Genomic DNA, 19451 nt, shown 5'->3' on the forward strand with positions numbered 1-19451 from the left:
GGAATCCTAAAAAGTGCCATTGGGATTGCTGTCAGATGATTGAGAAAGTCAACTTAGTTCTGTATATTTTACACACACACACACACACACACACACACACACTTAAGATGAGGCAAGCCAGAGAGAAAAATCATGCATGCCATTTAATTAGATTTCTTTTGGTTTCAAATAATTATTTTGATTCCATTCATAACTTTTGTGAACATTTGTTTTGAAAAAGTGGTTTGTGAACTGGAAACATAGTTCTTGTTTGTTTTCCAAGGTTGAATATAGCCTACAGAGAATATTCTCTGTAAGTTCAAAGAGTTTCTGTTAATTTAATGTCATGTGCCTTAAAAATAGAAAATCATATCCTGACATTTGCATATATCAAACATAGGAATCCCTGTTTGCTGTGAAGGCAGCACAGCTAATAGCAAGAATGTGAATTCAAGAGAGTTGTCAAACGCTTCCTTTTTCTACAAAAAGGGGTGATGTCTCCATGGATGAAATATTGAGTATCAGTCAGAGACTTCAGACGATCAGTTATTATTTGGAGAACATCTTGATGACATGATCACTGATCAAAGAACAATAAGCAAGAATTAATTCTCTATTATTTCCATTTTGCTTTTCTTTAGTTAGTAAAAATTTTTTGAAAAGCAGTTTTATTCATTGTACCCGGTAAGGGATTACTACTTTAAATAATCAGGAACTCTGGCGCCCCCTACTGGACAGGAAATCTAAACTATTATTTTACATGAGCTTTTTAGTTTTGTGAATTAGGCATAGCCCAGATATTCTGTCTCTCGTGACGAGGGCTTCTCTAGTGGTAAAACTAAGTGATGAATCAAAAATTCTGCATTTAGTTATACCTCCACGCCTCTACATTAGCAGCTCTGAAGCACGGTGGTATCGGGTTCTGTGAAGGCCTGACATTAGCTATCATCAGATGAACTCCGGAATGTTAACAGTAAAAACCCAAACAAAACCAGACCTGCCGGGTCAGGGAAATTTTACTTCTAATGCTTCTAGATAGCCCATCTGGTCCACTAAGAATGGAATTGAGGCCTTTTACAATTAAAATTCAAAAAGATAACTTAATGGAATAAATACCTGCTTTGAAACTAGACACATCTGGGCTCGAATCCAGCTCATGCCCTTTGGCAAGTATGCACCTCCTCCGCCTTAGCTCCTCCTGCAACAGGAGGCTGGTAATAATCACCCTCCATGGAGCTGTTAGGAACTTGAAGTGAAAAAGATGTGAAAATGTTGCCCTCAGATTGGGAGCAAAGGATGTTAATACAAAGAAGACTATTACTGAGAGGAGTCTTGGTTAAGGAAAGGATTTGATTAAATCACATTTTTTCAGCTAATATGACCACAGGTTAGCTTGCCTAAAGTCTCTCAAGCCATTAGGCTCATTCTCCCTGCCTAAAATTCCCCTAATAATCACACAACACTCATATCTACTTGTTCATTCTTCTTTTTATTTTTACAAAGCATAGCAAAATGAGTAAACGGCTGACAGGTGAAGAGTTTGCACAACAGAAGACCACCCTGACCATCTCCTGATTTTATGGGCATCATAGGTGGGGAGGTGTTCCTCTAAAGTGATTTCATCATAGAAGAGTGATCGGAAATGGTTCTCATTGTGGGGGAGAAGACAAGAAATCAACATTCACAATTATTTAAAAGGACTTAAAAGCTAAACATAATATACATAGTAACTCCTTTATCCTAGTACAAAAATAGTGCCAGAAACTATATATTTGTTCAAATATATTGAAAAAGGTATAAGAATACAAATAGATATTAACAGTGGCTAGTGATGATTCATAAGGTTTTATTTTCTTAAACTGTAATAGAAATTTATATTTTCAACTATTTACACTGCTTTCAATGACATTTATTAAGACATGTTTACACAGGCTTTTGAGAAACATATGGAAGGGTGAAGTGAGCTTTAATACTTTCTTCCTTGCTCCCTGTAGGGGAGCAGAAGGGGTCCAAAACTGTGTACAATTTAACAATCTAAAAGAACTCTGAGTAATCTCTACCTGGCTAGCATATGGAAAAAAAAAACTCTATATAGTAGAATACATGACTTCTTACATAAGGTGTTCTTTAAGCTATCAACAGGGTAAATGATGCATACTTGTAAGAAGACAGGATATTTATGGACGGATTCTTAGTAAGTTCCAGGTAAAGAAGGTCCTGGGGGGGGGGGGAAGAAGGTCCTTGGAAAACTGTATATAATATGTATGTTATAGATAACAATGCAAGTGATATAAGGTACCCTATATTTTCAGGTTCAATTGGCAGGATCAGAAGCTGGTAAGTCTTTCATCTAGCCCTTTTTGCAGACGGTGGGCTCCTTGAGGTCACTGCTCTGTCTCCATGGCGGAGCACAGTGCCTGATGTTTCTCAGGGACTCAATGTAACGGCAGACTGTTGCATGTCTGATACTGAGCAATTCAATTATACCACCTGATTTCAACTACAGTCATTCACAGGGGAGGACAGCAATTTCACCTTTTCCTCTTCTCATCTTAAAATCACTCGTAAACAAAACAAAACAAAACAACAGCACAGCTTGTGATGGCCTATCAGGTGTTAGGAGTAAAATCTGGTGAAAAACACAGAAAAATTGAAAATCAAATTGGAGTAGGTCTAACATTTGTGCTCTACGCTGAAAATAAAGGCACTTTACCGCTAGGCAAGAACAGATCTGTGACCAGTTTCCTCCCAGAACCCAAGATACCCAGTATATTTTCATACACTTCCTAATCTCAGTACTCTTATCTAAGGAAACTATTCTTCATGATTAAGAAATCAGTGGTGACAATATCACTCTCCAGAGTTTGTACCTTGAGGCAAGGTACTCAAAATCTCATACTCACTAGTGATCTGCATGAGAAACCAAATACCTGTATTGTGTTTTTTCACCTTTGAACACAGGTGGGATTAGATACGGTGCTCTGTAGCCCAATATCCCACTTCTGACAGTGGTCTGCTGCCTTCTGTGACATCCTCCGTGAAGACAGAGGCTTTGCCCAAACATAATTCCTCTAGTAACACTTGTTCAAGCACACAGAGGTTAAGTGACCCCCACAAGTTCACACAGGACTGCAATTGGCGAGGGCCAATCCTGTGAAAAATATAAGGCCAGGCAATTTTATAGACATCTTTTAACAGCTTAGTAAAATAGTGGGCACTTTTTGGGCTGAAAATGGAAATGAAATGGTATGTCATTCAGCTATAACAACTTTAATCTAGAAAAAGAACAACTTCTTACTAGTTATGGGGTAGTATAAATATAGAGCAGGGGAGGAAGGACTATAAATATACTTTTTCCAACTTGGGAAGATACTGAAAAATAATATTCACGTAAGAACAAAAGCTTTGATTTGTGCCCATGTACCAGATAATCTATGTATGGAATGATTTTCCTAAAAAGTAAAAATTATTTGAACCAACTAACTGGTCTTAAAGAAGTACTCTTCTTCTATAAGAACTAAAACTTGCAATAATAGAATAGGCATGGTGCTACCCAACATCTTTTAATTGTTAAACTAGAAAAGTAAAATAAACCATTATCTAAAGGTAAACCAAACAATTTCTAATCTACTTGGATCTTCTTGCTTGTTAAAATGACACACATACAAAACCTCCATATATCTCAGTGACATATTAGATGGGTCTAAACAAACTACTAAAGTATATGATTACAGATTTTAGCATAACTGCTAAATCACAAGGTGTATGATAATAAGGTTACTAAAGACTGCTATTCTTGAAACAATTTTTCTATACTAAGGAATTATGTATGCATGCATAGGTGTATACCAGTATATAGATATGTTATTTTAGTGACAGCCTGTGTAATTACACACCAGTGCCACCAAGAGGCAAATTTATAGATCTCACCTATATGACATCAAATAAAAATCGAGTAACATCCTGAAAATACAAGTATTACAACAATTACACATATAACAACAAACAGTTGGTAACTTCCTAGACTAGCCTTTACCACTATAAAGTGATGACAATACAATTTGTTTTGCTTTTTTTTTTTACCTGAATGGTAAGAATAAAATCACATTATGTAAGATTCACACTCAGAATTTTAAAAATGTAATGAATATGTTGAATTTTAGGCAGTTTAGAGAAAAAAGAATATGAATGGGAAACAATATGTTTAGTGAAAGTTCTTTGAGGATGCTGCACCATGTCCCCAAGAGATTTTCTAGCCAATTTAGTGATTGAAACTCAGAAGCTTTTTTTGGTGGTTAACAAATCAGACAAATACCTCTCTTCCTACTTTCCCTGAGTCCAAACATTTCCACATGTTTGCAACAGATTTTCCTTTCCTGAACCAGTTGGTCGATTCAGTATCTGTTTCTCCAATAATGAATAAATGTGTATTTAGGGTACACATGATCAGTGGGAATCCACTCAAATGGGCTCAAATCTAAGACAATGTTAACATTGTGCTAAATGTGCTAAAAGCTATGAGAAGTATCAACAACTCTAAGCTCAGGGTCAGCATTTAGTGCACACCCCCCAATTTCTGTGATTCTGAGTTGACTAGTCCTATAAATTGAAATATGGCAGTTTCTCAGATGCAAACTCAACACTCTTAAGTTTTATTCAGGCCTAAACTTTCTTACCTTCCTGCTCCCTCAATTGAATTTTTGACCCCAATATCAAGGATAGCCCTTTGCTGTTTATACAATTAAAAGTATTCTCTATACTTCCTTTGACAAAGAAAAATAATGATTCATTTTACCTTTTATCTGCAGTCATATCTCACCTCAGGTCAATGCTCCAATTATCACTTTTATTCTGTTTTCTGTCGAGACTTAAACTGTTCACTTATAAACTATGGTTTGTAAGAAAAACGAGAAGGAAGTTATTTTAAAAAGGAAGTTCAATATTCAAAACACTGACTCTCAGAAGAATCTACCAACAGAATGTTTCTCTTCACTGACAGACAGATATGGCCATTCCATTTCTGGATCACACCCATCCCTCAGTAAAGTCCATGACCATGAAGTCCGTGAAATCAGTGTCTTCTCCTAAGGTTTCCCCTGCTTTCCATCAGACAGGATAGATTGCAATGATTTTATGGGTAGTCTTTGGATAGACGTATGTACTGAAATGAAAGAGTTCTCCCCTTTGTGCTCACTAACAAAAACAGCAAATCAATTAAACAATACCTTTTCTTTACAATACTGCCTTACAGTACTTGCCATTTGTTTCAGAGTTTTCACTTTTTCTGTGAAGGTAATACATTGTTGACAAATATTATCCTATCCCCTTAAAATCCACTAGGCTAGCCCTTCTCTCTATCCTATGAAGGTTTTAAAAATCCTGGAATACATTCAATTTGCTCCTAGACTATTTTTGAGAATGAAAAGATTCCAAACATTCTTTAAAGGATTGGTAATTCAGAAAACACAAAAACAATTATTTAAAACCCCCAAGCAAAAAAACAAAAAACAAAAGCCCCCAAACTCCCCCGAAATAAAACAACAAAAAAACCACCTCAGAGCAAGAATTTAACTTGCACTCTGCAGTACACAAAATATCACAAACAGAGCTCTTATCCATGTGCTAAGAGTGAGTGGGTGTCATTGATAATCTCAGATCAGTGGCATAAAACAAATATACAGAAAATATGTAATAGTCTCCTAAAAACATGTCATGCTGTGCTCTTAAAAGTTGTGCAAAAATAAAAATACAGCAGTGGCAAAGTATACACTAAATCCATACAGTGTATAGCAAAACTAGACATACTGCTGAATGTGCCATCTGTAAACTTGAACGCGGCGTGAACGGGCCGCTCAGTTCCGCTTGGCCTGGCCGCTCTCTCCGTTAATTAGTGTTTTCTCCTGCTGTTCTGCGAGAGCCTGCCATTTTTGCCTGTTCTTTCTGCAGCCATCCAGCAAAGGGAAACAGTCCTCTGATACGTGGGTCAGGGCCTAAAGAAAGAAAAAGAAAGCAAACAACTAGAAGGCGTCCAGGAAATAAACCCTCTCGCCGGGCCCATCCCCAAGAGCCCCAATCTCACACTCACTTCACCAGCAGGGCCACTGTTGGGGTTTTCAAAAGCTCTGTGAACAAATATGCAGACCATTTATGATTGAATTCTCTTAATCGGTACAGACAAGGAGTATGTGCTGAGAGACAGAGCACACACATACATTCCGAAGGAACCTTATGGAGCTATGATAGAGACAGATCTGTATAGAACCCACTTTGCAGGGAGACAATACATTTTGCTCTTTGGTAGTACAGACGGAAGTGTGACTGCATCAGGACCTGCTTAGTTTTTGTGTTTTTCTATAAAATAGTTTTACACAATGCACTTAAGTAGATTGTATCCAAGATCATAATAAAGATTAATTTATAATTCTGCAAGGTATTATTACTTACCAATTAGAGTGCCGCCCATATTTAGATACAAAAATGTTCACTGCAGGTTTCTTTGTAATAGAGAAACCCTGAAAATAACTTTAAATACCCAACAACAGGGTTAGGTATACTATGTTACTACTTCGCAGCTTTTAAAAATATCGCAGAAACACATATGACATGGAAAAATATACATTAGGATGTATTATGAATTACAAAAAGCAAATTTGCTAAGTGAAAAAAATGCAAAAATTTCATAAAGCATATACACTAATATATTAGCAGTAGTTGTCTGAGTAGTGGTATTATAATTCTCTGAGTTTTCTACAATGAGAAAAAGTAAAAGTAAAAGTATGTATCAATATTACATAGAATTTAACAAGTAAATCCATGTATACATATGAAATGTAGGGGGAGAAAAAGTCACTGAATTGTGAAATGCCTGGATTAGAAGATTCCAGGGTTTCTTTGGTGTCTTGACATTCTATGATAACTCTATGATAAATATGGTTTTCCCAAATAATTAAAACTTAAAAAGGTAGTTTCCTATTTAAACTTTAGAAACAAGGATAGTGTCTACTTTCTGTACTTGGGAATAAGCATCTAAACTAGCAAACTGGATGTATTAGGGAGAATATCTTTACCTAAAAAATAAAAATCCCAAGCCAGCAGGTGTAAGGAAATGGGAACTTGTAATATTTGTCCAGCTATCTCCTTTATATCCTCATAAAAATTTTAACAATATTAAAGCGACACTATACAATGAGAAAAAGTTGGGTAGTTTTTTTCTTTACTTAGGCCTAACCTTAAAAGAATATGCTGACATAGATTATGCACACTATCCCTCCTGAAGGTAACACTGACATATAATTCTTTTTAGTATTCCTACATCAGTTTGCTAGAGTCTAGCACAGAGTAGGCACTCAACAGACAGTTCTACACTGATGAATTAAAAGTTTTTGAGAAAAATCAAATATAAAATGTGTTCTTTATTCAATGCAAACAGAATGTTCAGAAAAAAAAAAAGCCTAGTGTTAATTGCTTCAATTTACTGGAGGTTTTAATTCATAACACAGTCTAAGTTTAGCAAGTCTGAGTGTTTCCATATAAATACCTCATATAGTTGCAAGCAGATGGCATCTATGAACCCAACTTGCATACTTGGGATTTTGTTTTTCTTCTCCCTGTTCATTAGATCCTGAAAATACAAACACAGAAACAGATACACACACACACACACACACACACACACAGATCTGCATTTACTCAAAGAACACAATGCAAGTTGGCTCCAAAAACATGAATCACTGGGTTAGCTGAGGAAGGCCAGACACTTGCGTATCTGTCTCCTTCCTCCACGAGTCTCCTGCACTCCCTGCCAGCACCAGGCTCAGGGAGGCCCTGATCCTCTCTGCCTTTTTCATCCTGGCTGACTTTTCCCACACTACCCCTGGAATTGATCACTAATCTAGAAGTCGACCGCTGACCTACAGTCAACCACTGACCTAGAGTCAACCACTGACGTATATTTGGAGAACACACAGCTTTGAACTGTCTATTGATGGGGAATTGAACACCCTCAGCTTTGTGGAAGAAGCCACTGAGGCCACAGCTGATTACAATTAAATTCTCGAAGAGAGATTTCTGAGTGATGATTATGCAGATGTCACTCTGCTTATTTCCAGGAGGTCATGGCTGGAGCACCAGAGGATCCCAGCACCCCATGGGAAGCAATGAGTCTGTCTCTGTGCTTGCTTAAAACGAAGGAAATTCCCCATTAGCCGTGATCATCACTCTGCTACCCACCACTTTCTAAGAAGATTCTGAGCCTCTGAATGAGCCTACCATTACATTAGAGGACGAGGAGTAATTGTGAAAGACTAGTGAGACACAGCATGTCCCCAGCTGAGGCTAAAGAGCGGAGTGGATGGAACTGTACACAGAGGGGCGGTCATGACCATGTCCCATTTAATATGGGCTCAATAAATGTCCATTTGAATTGGAAAAAAAGAAAGACTCTATGCTTCATTTTCAGGAAAAACTCATTCCAAAAAAGCCAGAAGCGGTTTAAGAATCTTTTTCTTGTCTATGAGATCCACACGCTATGTAAAAAAGGCAGTATGTATCAAAAACCTTTAAAAATCTGTGCCCTTCAACAGAGCAATTCCAGGAATTTGCCCTAACAAGATAATGAAAACTGCCACAGAAACATTAGCAACACGGATGTTCATCGAAGTGCTACTGGTCCTAGTGAACATTGCAGACATGACACCAAAGGAAGTAGGTAAACTATGGCTCCGTCTATTTCATGTGATCATTATAAATAATACACATAAGAGCCTCTCTTAGAACGAAAATAGCTTACGATATTTAAATAGAAAAAACAAATTACAAAAAAGTAGGTACAATATGATAACCTAAGGAGTCTTTTTTGTCTTCTTTTATTTGCTTATGTTTTCTGTAATAAATACGTATAACTCTTTTAATAAGAAAAATGTTTTAAAAACTAAAATGAAAAGAAATTGTGTTCCTAAGATCCCACAGAAAGTGTAAGAAGTCTACCCTGAACAAGTGTATTTGAGTAATTCCTACCAATAAGGGCTCATACTTACAGCAGGCTCTATGTTGAGTTCTTTTCTCTCTCTGTCTCCCTGGTCAAAAAATTCAGTCGCTACAAGTTCTGCTATCTGAAATAAATAACCGATTAAGTTTTGGCAATTAAAAGCACACAACTCTGTAATATAGAGACTTTAAATAAAGATAGTAAAATCTATCAAAGCTAGCTTTCAACCACATCAGTAAAATGATAATAAAACAATAATGAGTAATAGAAATTATTATTTTATTTGCTTTTAAATATATGCCTAATCACCAAGCCTAGAGTTTATAACCTGTAATTAGGCAGAAAAAAGCAACATATTATTTCAACTTCAGCAATCAGTGGGGAAAAGGTAGTGCGTGCCCTTCTGTATGCATATCAATGAGCTATTTGTTAAGCACCTGTTATTCCAGGTGCTGTGAAAACATAGTATCAGTATAGGGGCATACATGGTGATTGATTAATACGCCTTTTAAATTTATTTTAATCTACATGGTCCTCCTTTTTTCAAAACTTTTCCTTATAATTTTTGTTGTTGTTGTTAAATAAGCTGGGTTGTTTATCCTGCAGTTCCCCACTATCTGGATTTTGCTGATTGCATTCCCATGATGTCATTTAATGTTCCTCTGTGCCCTGTATTTCCACACGCTGCTAATAAGATCTAGAGGCTTGATTAGATAATTTTTTTTTTTTTGACTGCTTCATAGGCAGTGCTGTGTACTTCCATCAAGAGGCATATAATGCCTGGCTGCCTCTCTTTTGGTGATATTAGACACCATGAATGATCTTTGTCTAGATCCACTAGTTCAGGGGCTGCAAAAAGGTGATATTCAAAGCAATCATTCCTTTCTCTTTTATTAGTTGAAATACAATAAAAAGAAAGTTCCCCTCATCAATTATTTAGTTACCCTAAAGCACAATTCATACAAGAAAAGCAGGAGAAATGCTTGATTTTCTCCACTTTAATTACCATTTGAAAAAAAAAAAACTTGGTTCCCAAGTAACTATCAAGGATGACCAGGGAAGGTTTTGTTTTATTATTATTATTATTATTATTTTTTAAAGATTTTATTTATTTGACAGAGAGAGACACAGGGAGGGGGGAACACAAGCAGGGGGAGTGGGAGAGGGAGAAGCAGGCTTTATTACTTTGAACTTTTAAATTTAAACATATTTAATGTATTTCGATCCTTATTGATACTCAGATTGTCCCATTTTGCCAGTGGGAACTTAATAAGTTGGCTTTGCTGTTCTTTTGACAAAACGCCACCAGTCTTTGATAACTTCCCCTGCTTTCCCATCCAATAAGATGTTCTAGGCTCATTTATACATGTCCTGCTTTAAAACTGCTATCAGCTGTTTCTTTTTGGAGCCCTTGTTCCTTTAAATTGAGGTACTTAGAAACCTCAATATGGGCATGAGGTTTGTTCATGACTACCAGGTTGGTCATTATTTTTAAGCCCTTTTATTAGAGGATGGAGCTAGGACACAACAGAAGTTCATACAACATTTCAATTCAAATTCAGGACTACAACATTTCTGCCCAACCTTATTCACCTTTATCTTTCTGCTTACGCTGATGATCCTGGCTCTCAACAATACCAATGCAATTTTTTTTTATTTGCTTTTATCCCCCATCATCTAAAACAGTGATTATCTAGGACAAATTACCACTAATAATAAGATTACAGAAAACAGTTTTAAAGCCTTTTGTTGGTAATTCCTTTTTGTTTTTAGGGTACATCCCCACTAGAGATACATGGTCAAATTATTGTTTTAATGTCACTTGGAATGAAATAGTTCCTTTCAGTATGGTTTTGCAACCAAAATCAGGTTTGTTTCATTTTACTTTCAAGGCTTAGGGATATTTAAAATTCAATTTTATAATTTTAAAAACGATTTACATGGTTCCAAAGTTAAATCTACAAAACTAGTACACGCAGCAACTCTAGCTTCTACTTCTGTTCCCTAAGTCCTATTTCCTCCTTCCCTTATAGGGAATCATTAACTTTTTTGTGGTTAATCCTGGGTTTTTAAAATATGAAGCAAATATGTACATATATTCATATTTTACCCTCTTCTTAAATAAATGGTAGAGTACAATATACTTTTCTCCTCTACCTTGCTTTTTTCACTTAAAAATACATTCTTGTAATCACTCCATGGTAGTATACAGATAATTCTCATTTCTTTTTACAGCTGCATAGAACTCATTGTGTGAATGTACTATAAGTTATTCAATTAGCACCCTACTGATGAGCATTTGGGTTACTTATGGTCTTTGCCATTACAAATAGTACTAAAGTGAATAGTCTTGTGTAAATATATTCTTATATTCTTTCCAGCATATCTTTGGGATAAAATTCCTAGAATCAATGGTACATGAATATATGTATTAATAAACTTCCAAAGAGTTACAGTATTTTGCATTCCTTGTTTTCCCTCAACCTCCCCAACAGATATATCATAAAACCTTTGAATTTTGCCAACTTGACAGGAAACGGTACCTCAGTGGTTTTTTTTTTTAATGAAGTAGAATTTACATTCTGTGAATCGCACAGATCATGAGTTCACTGTATTGACAAATGCATATAACCATGCAACAAATATCCCATTCCAAGACAGAGAATTCTTCTATCACCCCTGTGACCCTGCTCAGTCAGTTCCTGCTCCTTCTTTCCTCCCTCCTCTCACAATCACTATTTTATTTCTTTCACCAGAGATTCGTTTTGCCTAGTCTAGAACTTCATATAAATGGAATCACAGGACGTATTCTTTTGTGTCTGGCTTTTTTTGCTCTGTACAGTGTTTATGAGACTCATCTGTGTTGTTGCGTCTATCAGTGGTGAGTTTCTTTTTATTGTTGAGCAGTACTCTACTGTGTAAGGAATATACTACAACATGTTTAGCTATCCTCCTACTGATAGATGTTTGGGTTGTTTTAGTCCTGACTATAGTAATCTCCCTTATCCACAGTTTTGTTTTCCATGGTTTCAGTTACCTGGGGTTAACCACGGTCCAGAAGCAGATGATCCTCCATCTGATGTATGGTCAGAAAGTCAACAGCAGCCTAACACCTCATCACAATGCCTATATCATCCACCTCACTACTCTCAACTTTATCATCTCCCATCATCACAAGAAGAAGGAGAGTGCCATATAAGAAGAGAGAGAGGGAGAGAGAGAGACCCCTCTGTCATATAACTTTTATTATAGTATATTGTTATAATTGTTCTATTTTATTATTAGTTATTGTTAACCTCTTATGGTGCCTAATTTATAAATTATAATTTGTAATTTAATTTATAATTTAAAATTATAATTTATAATTTATAAGCTTTATCATAGTTATGTATATATATGAAAAAACATAGTGTATATATATATATATACATATATATATATATAGGGTTTAGTCCTATCTGTGGTTTCAGGCATCCACTGGGGGTCTTGGAACATGTCCACCACAGATAATACTACTATATTAGGAATACAGCTGTTATGAGATTCTATACAAGCTTTTTTGTGTCAGTCAAGTTTTATTTGCAGTTTTTCTTCTGAATGAGGTTCTGAGCACCTCTGCAAATGAGTAAGAGCCATTTACATTCCATCAACTTTTTGTTCAAAATTTTGGCCCATTTTTCTGTAGTGTTCTTTTTCTTCTCTATTTTTTACAAGTTCTTTAATATTAGGTGTATTAACTATCAAATAATTTGCAAATTTTTTTTAGATTATTTATTTATGTATTTGACACAGAGAGACACAGCGAGAGAGGGAACACAAGCAGGGGGAGTGGGAGAGGGAGAAGCAGGCTTCCTGCCAAGCAGGGAGCCCGATGTGGGACTCGATCCCAGGACCCTGGGACCATGACTTGAGCCGAAGGCGGATGCTTAACGACTGAGCCACCCAGGAGCCCATAAGTTGCAAATATTTTTTACCAGTTTCTCATTGACTTCTACTTTGCTTATAGTGTCTTTTGCTATTCAAAGTTTGCTTTATTTTTTCATTTTTATGTAATCAAATTTATCAGTCTTTTCCATTGTTTTTGCATGTTGAGGCACAGTTAGGAAAGTTTTCTTACTCCTAAGTTATAGAAGAATCCATAGATGTTTTTATTTAGTACTTCTATGGTTTAATTCTCTACTTTGAACTCTATGCTCCATTTGGAAATCAAGTGTGCAAAGTACATCCAATATTGTCTTTAGCCATCTGGTTATGGAAGATGGGAAAGTCACCCTAAAATTATTTCATAAAAAGTCCCTCTTTTCCCCCAGTTATTTGAAATGTTATCTTTATTATATACTAAATGTTCTATGCAATTCCCAATGCTGAATTTTGTTCCACTGGTCTGTCACTGATACCGAACTATTTTAATTCTATAACTATTAAATTATATAATTTAAGTATTGTGTTTTTTAATGTCTGGACCCCCAACCTCATGGCTCTACCTTTTAATTATAGAACTATTTTAATTCTATAACTATTAAATTATATAATTTAAGTATTGTGTTTTTTAATGTCTGGGCCCCCAACCTCATGGCTCTACTTTTCTGGGATCTGATTAAGAAGAAAGGGTAAATGAAAAGACCAATTCTTCCCTCTACCATCCTCTTCCCTCTTTGGAAATGGGCAGATAGTCCCATTTATTACAGAGCAGGACAGTGTGTGAAGACCACCTTTCCTGAATGCTTACAGCACGGTACAGCTTTGGCACGTGGAGGGTACATTTCTGATCTTGTTTTTCCAGTATGTGTGTTTCGTGGGATGAACCTGTCACTGGGCTCCGTGACTATGCAGTGCCAGGCCCTGACCAGCAGCAGACTGTCAATAGTCCTGGGGAGTGCATTTAGGATTCAAAATGCAGTCTCAAAAAGCAAAAACACAATATACACATCATTGTATGTACAGCCATCCCTTTTCTGAGCTGAGGGCCTTTTACTGCCTCGGCAAAATGTTTTACGGCAGTTACTTATTTAGAGAGAAAGATATATTTCTAGCCTTCCAGCCACAGGCCCTGATCACATCCTTCCTGACACCTTATATCAACATTTCCTATATTTATAAGCCCCAGGAAATGTTTAAGTTCTACTCATTAATGCCTTCTTAGAGCTGAGGTATAGCCTGGTAGGCTAACCATAAAGAAAAATCATAAAAAGAAAAATAATTTGCTGCTTCTATTTTTCAAGGTTATTTAAGGTTATGTGCTAAAAACATTCCTAAGTGAGCCAGAAGTACTGGAATTAAAGATTATCAACAGCTAGGTTTTTGCTGTGTTAATATAGATGCTCTCTTAATATATCTTACAGATCTTAGTAAATGCTAAGGAATCTTCTAAAAAAGAAAACCTGTTTATGTCCAATTATCTGCTTTTAATACCACTTAAAAATTAGATAAAAAGTTCCACAAATACTTCTGAAGCCAACTTTAGAATACAGACTTTTCTTCCTTTGACTTTTTAATCCCTGCTTTTACTGTCAGCAAGCCACATACCCGTTGTTGAATAGGCCAGGGTTTGGTAATGGCAGAGAGATCACAAGCTGTCATCAGCATCGCTCTGTTAAGGGAAGAAGAAGCCCAAGGCTACGATTTACTTTTTACGCAAATATATACTCTCAGTAAATAGTTACTGGTAAAAAGGTTAAATTAAAGCCCCCTAAACTATGAAGACAGCAGCTTATAAAGACTAAAGAAACAGAAACAATTTCTTTGGAAGCGTGGCTGATTCAGTGATAGCAGTGTCACCGTCTTGGTTGCCCATTGAACTACTGGAATTTGCCCTAACACTTCATTTAGCTCCAGATTGGCACGGGGAGAGAAATCACTAACCTCTGGGCAAAATCTTGCCTGCTGTTACTATATTTTTTCACCCTGGTATCCCATTCCCAGTGATAGTAAGATGAAAACACACTGATTACTAATAATTAGCCATTAAAGGATAGCATCAGATATCCTACTGATGGAAGTCCTAGGAGAGCAAGAATTATGGTGGCTCAACCCAATGCTGAACTCCGCACACGTAGTGACTTCTATGTGAAAAGCTCCGACTTACAAACAGTGTCTGCCAGAGAAAGAGGGAAATGAGAGGACAAATTTCGTCTTTCTGTTGTCGAGGGAAGTGAAAACCAGGCTGGACTCTGGCGTCGATGACAAGGTGCTCTAGAACTCACTAGCAGAACTATCATATGACAATGGTTCTCTACTTAGCACAGTGTTTCCCATGTTGGCGCCAGATGCCTGTTTGTAATAATTTTGTTTGAAGGAACAGGCAGAAAGGCCATCACTGTAATACAGAAACACTTGCAGTGAAGGAATGGATCCCTCGTCCCTGCAGGGAAACCCAACCTAAGCGCACGTTCTCCTTAAGTATGTGAGGCAAAAAGAAAGTGGTTTTCTGCTGCTATTTGACCTCTTTCCACCAACTCTCTTGGAGAAGTGAGTGCACCAGAGATATTTTTAATCACTGTGTAAACCCACTGTCATGAAGGATTTCAGTGCTTGCTAGTATAAACTGCCTGCCCCAAAGAAGACTATGAGCTTCACTAAAATCTGAGAAATGAGCGCGTCTGGTGGCACTGAGCTCTAGAGCTGTGAGGGCTTCTCGGCAAGTGGTCCTCGGGTAGGACTGAGCGGCGGGGACGGGCGCAGACTCGGAACTGCGGCTGGATTTCTTTTCTGTTATTGGGATAAACTGTTCACTAACTACAGTAGCATGTCTATACTTTTCTTTTCTTTCTTTTTTTTTTTAATTTTTATTTTTAAGTAATCTCTACACCCAACGTGGGGCTTGAACTTATAACGCCGAGATCAAGAGGCGTGCTCTACGGACTGAGCCAGCCGGGCACCCCTACACATCTGTACTATTCTAAGGCACTGTTATGAAAAACATTTTGAGGCTACGAAGTCAAGCATGATTACGCAGAACAGAACAGCGGAGCATTTGTGTGTTGTTTCTTTAAAATTTGCATCTTCGTTTGAATGCTAAGTAATATCAATCCATTTAAAGAAATGTTGATTTCAAAATTATAATAGCACTCTCCTTGGTGTTCTGAGTCATTCTTTTCATTATGATTGACCGCTTGTTCTTTGTTATGGATCCAGTTCTTGCCATGGCAAAGGCAGGAATACTAACAGCAAAGGGATGGTATCTGCAGCTAGAAGGAAGGGGACAGGTGTACAGGGGAGGAAAATGGAAAGTTTGACGTTCTGACTGGGCTACTCTGCCATCACTCAAGAGAAGTAAACACTTCACAACCACCTTCTTGTTCCCACAATCTTTGGGATGCTATTTTCAGCTATTCCATTCCAAAGAATTGGGAATATGAGCAAGGGAACCTTATAGCTTTGTATTGATATTCCACCACATTTTAAAGGTCCTTCTAGGACAAAGGAGTGATTTATTCACTTGCATTGGCAAATGCATTTCTTTTCAAACAAATATTCAGATTCAGCCCTTTATACAACACTTTAGAGAATTCTAACAGCCTCTAAGATCATCCCATTGTAACAAATAATTGCAATAAAATCTGATAGTGATAAAATTAATTGGGTAGCAAAACTTCAGCTTTAAGGACAATAAACCTACTTACAAAAACAACTCTTTTTGATGAGGATCTTCCAAGTTGAATTGATTTTTTCTTATAAGTTCAAAAAATTCTCCTCGTCTCCTTGAAAATAAAGAAAAATATTTGGTAGTTATGATGAGGCCCCAGGCTCTTATTTCTTTGGTTGACAAAGACTCAGAGCAAATTTTTTTGGAAAAAAATCTCTAACGGTTTTTTCCCATCTTAGAATCCAATACAGAAATCATCATTTAAAAAACTAAAAATATCTCACTTTCTTCCCTTCCATCATTTTCTCTGGGTAAAACGGAATATTTTTAAATTTAAATTATTTTTAAATTATTATTTAACTATGGATCAGAAATAATGGTAATTTCAATTCTTTTTATTATTATTTTGTTATGTTAATCACCATACATTACATCATTAGTTTTTGATGTAGTGCTCCATGATTCATTGTTTGTGTGTAACACCCGGTGCTCCATGCAGAACGTGCCCTCCTTAATACCCATCACCGGGCTAACCCATCCTCCCACCCCCCTCCCCTCAGTTGGTAATTTCAATTCTTAAACATGATTTTAAAAGAAAATGAAACAATACAAGTTAAAAACCTGATGCCAAGAATGACTTAAGAAATTTTAAGTGTATGGCATAATCAGATCTACATGGCTTCATTTTAATTTCATTTATCTTACACGTTAGGGTATAGGGTAGAAAAATGTTCATAACAATTACTCTATGTCAGTATAAATTGGCGAAAGCCTTCTGAAGCAAAGACCAAGTAAAGTGTCCACTGATATTCACTCTATGTGCCCAGCACCGTTAAGCATCTTGGGAAGTTATAAGGCGTAAGTCCTTTGGACAATGTTTAAAATCTAGTCGGAAACACAAAACAAACATAAGAAAAACTTATATAACAAAACTGACTGTACGTGATTTGAGTACCAAAACTGAAAAATAGGTTTTTCATAAGGGTTCAGAGGTGAGACCCATGTGGCCTGGAAAGGCTGGGAAGTCTTTGTGGTTACAGATATTTTTAAAGTCTTGGTAATCTGATAATCTTAATTCTGCAATCATTTGACATTGACTGAAGTTTGCTGTATTTTCTTTTACCCTGATTAAAGTGCTCCAAAACCCAACGATGGAGACCCTTTTAGATGTGGTTACTTTCAGATGTACAATAGTGGAGGTCTGGAATGTGATGTGTGTCTCTTTGTTTGTTTTTACTTCTCATCAGAGTGGTTAAAGCCATGGATGTGAGTCTCTGTGCAGAGGGAGAGAGGGTTGGGCTTCACGGAAATCCCATGAGGGTGACCACCAGACTCTCCTCACTCCTACATGTGCAGCAAAGATCTTGGTCTGCTTGTGGGAAACCAATACCTGCCCAAAGGCAGCTAAGGCTTTTCTCACTTCTAGAAAGGCAGTTTAATTATAAGTGAATGCATACACGCATGGCAAATACTACTCTAATGCACACTTTAATTTTTGAGTCGGTAACTTCACTAATTAAAGTTCTACATTAATACTCTTCTGCCAGAATCAAATAAAAAGAAACAAGATTTACTTCTCTGGCACTTAGCTCCTTTTCTTGCCCACCTAGGCTTAGATTACAGTATAAAGAACTGTAAAATGGTCAGAAGCTGGGGGAGTGAAGGAAAGGAGGAAAAGCAAACAGGCTATATAAACTTTAGGTTGCACAACCTAGCTTGCAATGACCGTGGGATGGTAATTTACTTTGTACATAGCTTCAGAGACATAGCAGTAGATCAACAGCACAAATAACTCTGTATTCTGTAACTTCTAGCATTAAGTGGTAAGTCAAAGGAGGAGACTTTCCTGGTTTCCTCTAAGAAACCATTCCATAGTTTGAAAAACAAGACATTTGACTTGCCAGGACATTTGTCTTTATAATCTAAAAATTTCCCAACATGCATTTTAAAAGTTTGGAACAATGCAAACACTTCCAAGACCTATTTATCTCAGAATATTACTTAAAACTTACTTAATGTACAGTGCTAGGTCTGTAGCTAAAATAGCTTGCTTGATCATTTTCAATGTGGTCTTATATTCTTCAATGGAGAGGCCACTGAGGATCTGATTGCCCTTTATAAAAAAGAAAACCATCATTAGCACTCCACCTGGAGAAGCTGCTGACAAGAACAAAATCTGAAGATAGAGTGACATATCTTAAACATACGCCTAGTGTTCCGAACTCATGAATACAGAGGACACCTGCCTCCTTAGAGTAAATGCCATGAAAGGATGTTTGCCTTCCATGCTCCCACCCCCACCACATTGTCTGATAAGGAAAGACAGCTTCATAATGGTGCATCTGCCTACACATGCATGTTTTTCCAAATCTAATACCCCTTGGGTCTTAGTCCAGGCCTAAAAATCTAATAACTATATATCTTTGTCCTTTGGGAAGGTGAACTGCTATAATATAACAGCAAGAGAAAGCTTTGAAAAATCAAAGCCATATTAGTGGACATGAAGAATGGAGTAGTGAAATCTTTAAATAATTGATTATTAAAGAAATCAGTTCTCTATGGTTTTTGTAATAAATCCAATAACATTTTTTTTGGTGAAAATTTATATAATTTAACTTAATACCAAGAACAGTGTTTATTCTTTAGGAACACGCCAATATGGATGGGTACAGGTCAAAAGCAAACATGGGTTGAAATGTCTCAAAGGTGGCTAATCCAGCTGTAAATAATGGAAAATTTTTGCTATATAAGCATTTTTTAAAATTTCTTGGCTGTAATTTAAAGCATAGTGGTTCTCTCATCTTGAACTACAGAAAACATTCCTTGGGTACTCAGAATATCCTCAAAACAGTATCTGTAAATTAAGTCAGATGTGCTTCCTAAATCTCAGGTCCAAGAAAA

The 19451-nt window shown here is 36.7% G+C and overlaps 1 protein-coding gene across 10 annotated transcripts in view; it reads right to left on the reverse strand.

The window, feature by feature from the left end:
• Positions 1-1449: 1449 nt before the first annotated feature.
• PDE5A (phosphodiesterase 5A) overlaps positions 1450-19451 on the reverse strand; it is a 139775-nt gene continuing 121773 nt past the window's right edge. For 4 of the 10 annotated variants that reach the window (XM_073892190.1, XM_025874103.2, XM_073892195.1 and 1 more), the window contains 6 exons: positions 18563-18663; positions 16588-16665; positions 14492-14555; positions 9015-9089; positions 7517-7600; positions 1450-5969 (listed from right to left, as the gene is read on the reverse strand). In XM_073892190.1, the coding sequence (XP_073748291.1) occupies positions 5832-5969; positions 7517-7600; positions 9015-9089; positions 14492-14555; positions 16588-16665; positions 18563-18663 (540 nt within the window). In that variant the 3' untranslated portion in view covers positions 1450-5831. The remainder of the gene's footprint in view (positions 5970-7516; positions 7601-9014; positions 9090-14491; positions 14556-16587; positions 16666-18562; positions 18664-19451) is intronic. The other 6 variants (XR_012378019.1, XR_012378018.1, XR_012378017.1 and 3 more) reach the window with 6 other exon arrangements.

This window comes from Callorhinus ursinus, unplaced genomic scaffold (genome assembly GCF_003265705.2).
Source record: "Callorhinus ursinus isolate GAN/ISIS: 27379988/994484 unplaced genomic scaffold, GSC_fseal_2.0 scaffold4, whole genome shotgun sequence".
Taxonomy (NCBI): domain Eukaryota; kingdom Metazoa; phylum Chordata; class Mammalia; order Carnivora; family Otariidae; genus Callorhinus; species Callorhinus ursinus.